The following is a 9458-nucleotide window of genomic DNA, read 5'->3' on the forward strand; positions in this document are numbered from 1 at the left end:
GCCAGCTACTGGGCAGAGTTTCACGGTCTGTGTCTGTGTATGGCCGTTTGGTGGAGGATGGGCAGGGGAGGGCTTCAATGGCTGGGAGGGTGTAGATGGTCTGGAGTAGGTTTTAACAGAGATTTTGGCAGTTGGAACCCAAGCACAGCACCGGGTAAAGCTTTGTATTCTTGCCCAGAAATAGCTAAGAAGAAAAAATTAAAAAAAAAAAAATTAAAAAAAATTTAAATTGAATCAGGTTGGGCAGACTGGATGGACCATTCGGGTCTTTATCTGCCGTCATCTACTATGTTACTATGTATGTATTCTATTTGACACCTCACGGCGCTTGCAGGGGCTGAAGGCGCACGACTGTGCTCTCTCCCTGCCCGCATCCTCGGCAGGTAACACACCTCCCGCCCTCACTTGCCGCTACTGATCCTCCTCTTCAGAGCAGCCTGCGATCGTGGCCGGCTTTAAAGAACCTTGCAGGCCGCTCTCCAACCTCAGTAGCACGCTCCCTTTGACACATGGGATCACGTCAGAGGGAACGTGCTACCGAGTTGGAGAGCGGCCTGCTAGGTTTGCTAAAGCCGGCCACCACGATCGCAGGCTTCTTTGAAGAGAAGCAGGCCAGAAGACACCAGGATGGAGGGAGGGTAAGAAGGGGGATCAATACCGGGAGCCAGGGGAAGAGGGAAAGGGGGCTGCTTTGGGGGGGAGGGGTGTGCTGGGGGGAGACAGAAGGGGCCATGGATAGGGAGAGGGAAAGGGGGCTGCTTTGGGGGGGAGGTGTGCTGGGGACAGACAGCTTTGCTCTGGGAGGAGACAGAAGGGGCTATGGAGAGATAGGGATAGGGAAAGGGGGCTGCTTTGAGGGGGAGGTGTGCTGGGGACAGACAGCTTTGCTCTGGGGGGGAAGACAGAAGGGGCCATGGAGAGATAGGGAGAGGGAAAGGGGGCTGCTTTGGGGGGAGGGCTGTGCTGGGGGAGACAGAAGGGGCCATGGAGAGATAGGGAGACGGAAAGAGGGCTGCTTTGGGGGGGAGGTGTGCTGGGGACAGATAGCTTTGCTCTGGGGGGGGAAGACAGAAGAGAGCCATAGAGAGACAGTTAGGGAGAGGGAAAGGGTGCTGCCTTGGGGGGAGGTGTGCTGGGGACAGACAGCTTTGCTCTGGGAGAAGACAGAAGGGGCTATGGAGAGATAGGGAAAGGGGGCTGATTTGGGGGGGGGTGCTGGGGACAGACAGCTTTGTTCTGGGGGGAAGACAGAAGGGGCCCTGGAGAGACAGGGAGAGGGAACGGGGGCTGCTTTGGGGGGAGGTGTGCTGGGGACAGACAGCTTTGCTCTGGGGGGAGACAGAAGAGGGCCATGGAGAAACAGTTAGGGAGAGGGAAAGGGGGCTGCCTTGGGGGGGAGGTGTGCTGGTGACAGACAGCTTTGCTCTGGGAGGAGACAGAAGGGGCCATGGAGAGATAGGGAGAGGGAAAGGGGGCTGCTCGGGGGGGGGGGGTGTGCTGGGGACAGACAGCTTTGCTTTGGGGGGAAGACAGAAGGGACCCTGGAGAGATAGGGAGAGGGAAAGGGGGCTGCTTTGGGGGGAGGGTGTGCCGGGAGGAGACAGAAGGGGCCATGGAGAGATAGGGAGACGGAAAGGGGGCTGCTCTGGGGGGGAGGTGTGTGCTGGGGACAGACAGCTTTGCTCGGGGGAGGGGGGGTGACAGAAGGATATAGACAGCGGCCAAGGAGAGAGAGATAAAGAAACAGACAGACACATCTATTCTAGCACCCGTTAATGTAACGGGCTTAAAGACTAGTTAGGCTATAAACTTGCTAACTAGATAACACTATCACATCAGGTGCCAACATTTTCTTTACTTTATTCACAGTAGATGAATCCAGAGACAAGTGGGAATAGAGAGCACCAAGCTGAGCTCTGTCACATATAGGATGGTATGCTCACTGATAAGCAGTATTCCTCTTAAAGCAGTAGGATCAACCAAACAGGCCTTTTGGCACAGGACTCACATCGCCTCTCCACCCATCCTATTTAGCCAGCAAGAAGACCAAATAGCCAAGATCTACACAAGTAAAGGAGAGACTGGAAGAGAAGCAAAGAACATAAAGGGTAGGACCCTGGATTCATCTACTGTGACTAAAGGACCCTGTTAATTTTCTTTCCTTTAACAAAGCAAATGAATCCAGAGACAAGTGGTATGTAGCAAAACAGTCCTCAGTAGGATAGAACAGAGAGCAGTACACAGAAAGAAGGGGTACCAAGACTCATGGTCCACCATTCTCGAAAAACTTGAAGAATGGACCCAAGTAAAATTGCTGTCCCACAAAAAACATACAAAGATTGCCCAACAAAAGGAAGTCTAACCCAGACAGAACCAGCTGTCCCACCGGAAGCAAAGCTAGAAGCTGCGAACCAAACCTCAAAAGAACAAAAGATGTCATCTTCAAGGACAGGCAGTCAATTTTAAATACAAGCCTAGTCCAGATCATTCATCACGGTCATGAGAGGTTGGGATAGGGACCAGGCTTCTAAGATGATTTTTAGAGAGCTGCAAACCTCAAGAGATCTAAAACATTTATCACACAGATATCACATACTTATAAAAATATCCCCACCACCACTTCAAGTCCTTCATAAATCTTTTTTAGAAGCCTTAATTGTGAGGGCAGAATATATCTGTATTTATGGCTATACTTGTCAGCTAATTTCATCCAATATATGCTCAAAAATAGTTAACATAAATTTCTTTTTTTTTTGGGAGGGGGGGCAGGGACATTAACACACAGCATGTTATTAAATCTTTATACATCTCTGAATATATTTGATCTTTGAATGTGCCTCGATATTACATAAAACCAATACAGTGGCTGACAAAAAAGGGTTTGAGCTTGTATAACATATTTAAGTATTTATATACCACTTATAGCCTAAGTGGTTTACATTCAGGTACTCAAACATTTTTCCCTATCTATCCCGCTGGGCTCACACTATCTAATGTACTTGGAGCAATTAGGGATTAAGTAAGTTGCCCAGGGTCACAAGGAGCAGCATGCGACTTGTTACAATAAGTGAAATGTGTCTGTATATTAGTTTTATAAGGAGCAGCATTTTAGCTTCTTCATTTGTGTGTTTTAAACCAGCATCTATACAAGATATTTGTGCCAGAAATAATTATAACAAAAACCTGATGCATTCCAGAAAGTGTTGTGTTTAACTAGTAATATACAAATGTATTTCTGGAACACTTTTATAACTTCTTTTTTTTTTTTTTTACAATATGGAACATATTAGAGCCTCAAAAATGAGTCAGGAGGTATTGAATTTATTTTCTTTCCTCTTCCAAAAAAATGTTGGTTTTCCACTCTAAACCACTTTTTACATAACATGGGAATGGTTGTTTTCAATGTGATCAGCCACACCCACATGCAAACACCACCAAACACTTTTAATAAACTTAATCCGGTTAGAACTTGGCATTGAACTTTGGAAAGGACACTGCTGTCAAGAAATACCAAGTAGATGAGATGTATACAGTAAGCCTCAATGTGTGAGAAGATGCCAATTCCAAGTTAGATTAAAAAAAAAAAATCATATCTGCTAATGCAAAGTTTTCTAGTTCGATACATTTTAATAGTGAGAAGTAGGGCCATGGCTTTAAAAGTAAATGAGAATTTCAGGGCATAACAAAACTACAAAGTGCATCCCTTCTTTTACTGCCAATAAACACAAATCAATACATAGTATAAAGCATGAGAAAAAAATAAGAATGCATTCCAATTCCTTAGGTGATATCGGATAAGTTTTCACTGTCACTAATATCACCCAATATACCCCTGGACTTGCAAGAAAGAATAGCTCAATTCTAAAGCATCATTAAATGCATTAAAAAAAAAAAAAACCAGCCCAATAGACAGCAACCTCATCTTTCCATCCCACTCTCCAATCACTAAAGAACACAGGCAGAGCATTTCTTACATTCATTTAAATGCGTTTGTACTTAAGTCTGACACCTGCCGGTCGGGGTCAATGTCAAAGGGAGCAGCCGGCACCAGGCACAGACCGAGCTGGGCTCTTTCTTGCCTTCGATCATCTTCCAAAGCAAGCTGCACGTGGCAGCTCCCGGTGTCCGCGAGGAACCCGGGACAAAAAGGTCTCGCCGTGCCCTTTCTAGGTCAGGGTGAAAGTCACTCCTAAGGCCTCGACGGCTCCGCTTCTTTCATGTGGTCACGAGGAGCCAGCGGGTCCCCCGGGCTCCCACACCGGCAGCCTCCTCCCCCCCCCCCACCCCGAGAAGACAAACTCACCGAGCACGTCCGCCGTCCGGTGCCGGGCCACGAAGCAGGCGTCGTCCCCGTAGCACATGCCTTTCTTCAGGATGCCCTTCCTGAAGTCCTTGCCGAAGCCGCAGCCGGCCGTCACCAGGCTGTAGTCGCGGGAGTCGGTCTGCGAAAGGCCGCCGAGGACCGCCCTGGCCACCAGCCTGCCGTACGACAGCACCGAGAACATGGCGCCGCCGGCAGCCCGCGAGGGAGGCGTCCTAACTCTGAGCGCGCCGGGCTGGCAGGGAGGGCCGCTCGCCGTCCGCGGAAGAGGAGCAGAGCGCGGGGAAGAGGGAGGGCCGAGCCTGTTAGAGCCGGCTCCTGCGTATCTGCCGCGAGGCGAGCCAACCCACCGCCATCTTCCGCTTTCGCCGGCGTGTTCCGGACACAGTAGCCGGGGAGCCAGGCCCCCTACGCCCACGCTCCGCCCACCCGCTCGCGTGTAACGTCATCGCGCTCGTCACGCCGACGCAACAAAATTCCCCTGGAAGGACGCTGCACCCTTCGATGGGTCTCGCTCTTGGCTTCGCGCGTGTCACGTGGAGTCTTCTTAGTAAAACCCGTCTCGTGCCTTAGAAGACTTGTGATGGGGGAGGGAGGGGCGACTCCCCTGGTACGAACTGGGGAGGGGAACCCCCATAGGCCTTGGGTGTTAATGAACCGCATGGGACAAGGCAGGCGCTTGTTGCAGCGCCCCTTTGGGAGGTAGCCAGGCACTCCTCTTGCCGGGCAGAGGTCGTTTGTTTTCCATGTTTCAAGGTTATTTGAGGAAAGTCACCTTAGGCCCGAGTTGTTAGACGAAAGCGAAAGCCTATTGTATTGTATTCAGGGCTTCAGTTTTAAGTTTCTTTGGAACGCAGAAATCATTGACTTCACACACAAAATAAAATACATAAGAACAGAAAGCTGTTTCTACCTCGCACACGTTTTGTTTTGTACAAATCTAAAACCTGAATTAAAAAAACAACGGCCCGTATTAAGTAATAATCTTGTTGGCTATTGTGTGACGCCACCACAGCGAGCCATTGCAAAGTTCAACTTAAACGTTTCGTAGCATTCAAGTTACTTTCAAATTGACTAGTATCCTAAACCTTTTGACGAGAAATCCCATGCTTCTTTTAAAACTCAAGAACTATATGTGTGCTGGAAAGGGGAGGAAAATGTTAAGTATATTTGACTCAAAATTTCAGTACCATTGCCATTTTCTTAAAAATACATTTGAATATGGCAGAGGTTTTTACTCAAAATCTTCAGCTTTTCAGGAATATATCCCTAATGAGTATGAATCTGGGACTTGTATGCCTAACACGTCCATAGTATTGCAAATCTCTCTCATGATTATTCATTAGGATTGGAATAACCCAAACCTGACTGGGAACAAATATCACTGAAATAAGTTATTGTAATTAACCCTCCCCCCCTTTTTACAAAAGCGTTTTTTTAGCGCCAGCGTGATGAATGTTATGCGCTGTTCTGACACTCATAGAGTTCAGAGCAGCGCACAGCATTCGGTGTGACACCTGGCACTAAAAATGCTTTCATGGTTTTGTAAAAGAGGGTATAAGTGAAGCTGAGTATATATTTGTACTCCCCAGTACACAATTCAGAATAAGGGTTTTCTATTCATAGATATAAATTAGGATGCATAGCATTTAGCATGCTTAAAAGTGTGCTCTAACAATTATCACTTTAGGGATCCTTAGTTCAGGTGATTTCAGCCCAGTTCTGTGGGACTCCCATGAGACTGATTTACATATCACTGGGGAAGAGGAAGGGATAGCAGATGGCATTGATAAGCAGATTGGATAGGCTATATGATCTTTGTCTTCATTTTTCTTCCCCCCCTCCCATTTCCAATCTCATTAATATTTATCATGGCTGTCCTGATTTACATTAAAATTTATTCTATTTATTGCACAACATTGTCTTCATGTTTGTTTTAATTCTGCAGTCAGAAAATATTTAATATTGAACTAAGGCCAGTACTGGGCAGACTTGCACGGTCTGTGTCTGTATATGGCTGTTTGGGGGAGGATGGGCTGAAGAAGGCTTCAGTGGCTGGGAGAGTGTAGATTAGCTGGAGTAGGTTTTGACGGAGATTTTGGCAGTTGGAACCCAAGCACAGTACCGGGTAGAGCTTTGGATTCTTGCCCAGAAATAGCTAAGAAGAAAACATTTAAATTGAATCAGGTTGGGCAGACTGGATGGACCTTTCGGGTCTTTATCTGTCATCATCTTCTACTATGTTATAAAGGATGAAGAAACAAAACACACATATTGCTGAAAATGCCAGTTAATCTTTTATGGTCTTGGCAGCTCTGGATCATGCACACGAGTTACCCATTCCAGGAGGGAGACTCTTTGACTGGGCCTGTTTTTAAACTTACATTCCAAAGCAGTTTAGTATTTGTAGTCCATTGAAATCAGTGCTGTAGGTCCCATAATGCACCAAGATGAGCTTGGTAGAAATCCAGACCTGGCCAAAAAGTCTTCCTGGAATGGGTAATTTGGTAGCTCTGCATTATATATTTCCATAAAAGCCTGCCAATTGTTCTTCAGATTTCAAAGCAAGACATCTAATAAGTGCTTCTCCAGACCTCTCCTGGATGCATACCTAGTTTGCTAAGTTTTCAGAATTACCACGATGAATATGCATGAGATGGTTGCATACAATCAGCTTTTACCATGCATATTCATTGTTGGCTAGGATTGCCTCTAGGAGTGGGCTGAGAAGAACTGATATAAATAATAAAAAAGACCAGAGTTTTAATAAACATGCATGTCACTCCACAGGTGTGATGTCATCTGTAGAGGTGGTAAAAATCACTCCATACCATCTACATTTTTAAACCCACTGTGAAATCTATTACCATCCTAAAAAAATTGAATCAAGACTTATGGTGTAGGAAAAACCTCAGAACCTTTGGAAGTTCACATATGGTGCTCCATGGCACTTATTGTTTTTTGGAAGCTTCTATAATCTATACCTCTACTTATGACTGGGGAATCAGAGTAGAGAATGACACTTAGACAATTTTTTCCCCGTTCCCTACGGGAACTCATTTTCCCTTCCCCACGAGTTCTTTTCATGTCCCTGCCCCATTCCTGCAAGCTCTGTCCTCATCTGCACAAGCCTCAAACCCTTTAAAATCATAAGTGTTCGAGGTTTGTGTGGTTAAGGCAGAACTTACAGGAATGGGGCAGGGACAAAATTTGCGGGGAGGGGGACAAATTTGTCCCCGTGTCATTCTCTAATTCAGAGCGCTTTGCTTGAGCTTCAGTATACCTGTAACAATACATGAGCTAAAAATATGTATAACTTACATTATACCATCTATATACATATACTATAGGGCTCCTTTTACAAAGGTGCGCTAGCAGTTTAACGCGCGTAATAGCGTGTGCTAAACCGCCAGACACGCTAGCCGCTACCACCTCCTCTTGAGCAAGTGGTAGTTTTTGGCCAGCGCGAGGGTTAACGCGTGATGAAAAGTCGCACGCGTTAACCCCTCTAGCGCAGCTTTGTAAAAGGAGCCCATAGTTTTTGTATTATAATATACTCGTCTATCTTATTATTTATGAGTTCATCCTTTGTATTCCAAGTTGGGGGGAGGGGTAGCCTCCTGTTTTCTACATGTTATCCCCCTAAATATTTTTTCATTTGCTAAAGTATTCTATGAAGAGCATTGCCTTACCATAATTCTTTTCTTGAATTTTCTGGTGTCCTTTTCCAGTTTTAATTCCTGCAGAAGGGAGTTCTACCACATTGGTGCCATCACTGAGAACATTCTTTTCCTGACACATTTGCATTTGATGTCTCTGAAGGAGGGTATTTCTAGTAGGTATAAATTGCTTCCTTATTTTCATTCCTAGGCACAAAAACCTCCCCCAAAACTTATAATTTTTTTCAAAAATCTTTCCGGTCATACAGTAGGATTCAGCTGAGAGGGGAGGGCTGGGGTTGTGAATGAGAGAAGGATATGCTGCACAGGCTGCATGGGGCATTGGGAAAGCAAGAAGGACAAATGCTGCATGGGCTGGGAGGGGGAGAGACTGCATGGGCTGGGGGTTAGGAACGGAGGGAAAAAGATGTTGCTGGTGGGTGAGGGAAGAGAAAAAGAAAATTCTTGGACATAGGTGTGTAGAGTGGAAGGGAAAGAGAGATGGTATACATGGGGAAAGGAAGAAAGAGGGAGCATTGTTGGACATGATAGTGGTTGAGAGGAGGGAGGGAGAAATGTTACACTGGGAGAGAGGAGAGATGACTCAAAGAGGGAGAGATGTCAGATTCCGGAGAAGGGTGATGGAAGGAGGGAAGAGAAAGATGTTAGTCCACTGGAATGGGAAGAAGAGAGAGAGAGATGCCAGACCATGGAATGGAAGGAAATGAGGGTAGAGAGAGATGCCAGACTGCAAGAAGGGGAGGAGAGAAGATGTTAGACCTCACGAAGAGGGAGGGAATGAGAGAGAGATGCCAGATCACAGAAAGGAGAGGCGAGAAGATGTTAGACCTCGCGAAACATAGAAACATAGAAAGATGACGGCAGAAAAGGGCTTTAGCCCATCAAGTCTGCCCACTCTACTGACCCACCCCATTAAGTCTGAGTGCTAATGTCCTAGTTCCTTATCTCGACCCTCGTAGGGATCCCACGTGGATGTCCCATTTATTCTTGAAGTCCAGCACGCTGGTGGCCTTGATCACCTGCACTGGAAGCTTGTTCCAGTGATCTACTACTCTTTCTGTGAAGAAATACTTCCTGGTATCACCATTAAATTTCCCTCCTTGGAGTTTGAGCGGGTGTCCCCTTGTGACCGAGGGTCCTTTGAGAAAGAAGATGTCGTCTTCCCCCTCGACACGTCCTGTGATGTACTTAAATGTCTCAATCATGTCCCCCCTTTCCCTGCGTTCCTCTAGAGCAGGGGTGCCCAACACGTCGATCGCGATCGACCAGTAGCTCAGGAAGGCAACGCGAGTCGATCGCGGAGCCCATCCCGGGCTCCGTGATAGACTCGTGTTGCCGTCCTGATCTACCGGGCTGATCAGCCTTCCTCTCCAGTGTTCTCTCTAGGGCCTTTTAGCTGGGCGGTCCGCCCAGCTGTCATCTTCTGCTGCTGCCGCCGCTGCTGAACATTAAAAAAA

General features: G+C 46.8%; 1 protein-coding gene across 1 annotated transcript in view; it reads right to left on the minus strand.

The window, feature by feature from the left end:
• PPTC7 (protein phosphatase targeting COQ7) overlaps positions 1-4742 on the minus strand; it is an 83498-nt gene extending 78756 nt beyond the window's left edge. The window contains exon 1 of the mRNA XM_033954370.1: positions 4304-4742. Within this exon, the coding sequence (XP_033810261.1) occupies positions 4304-4505 (202 nt within the window). The 5' untranslated portion in view covers positions 4506-4742. The remainder of the gene's footprint in view (positions 1-4303) is intronic.
• Positions 4743-9458: the final 4716 nt, after the last annotated feature.

The sequence above is a fragment of the Geotrypetes seraphini genome, chromosome 8 (genome assembly GCF_902459505.1).
Source record: "Geotrypetes seraphini chromosome 8, aGeoSer1.1, whole genome shotgun sequence".
In the NCBI taxonomy this organism is placed as follows: domain Eukaryota; kingdom Metazoa; phylum Chordata; class Amphibia; order Gymnophiona; family Dermophiidae; genus Geotrypetes; species Geotrypetes seraphini.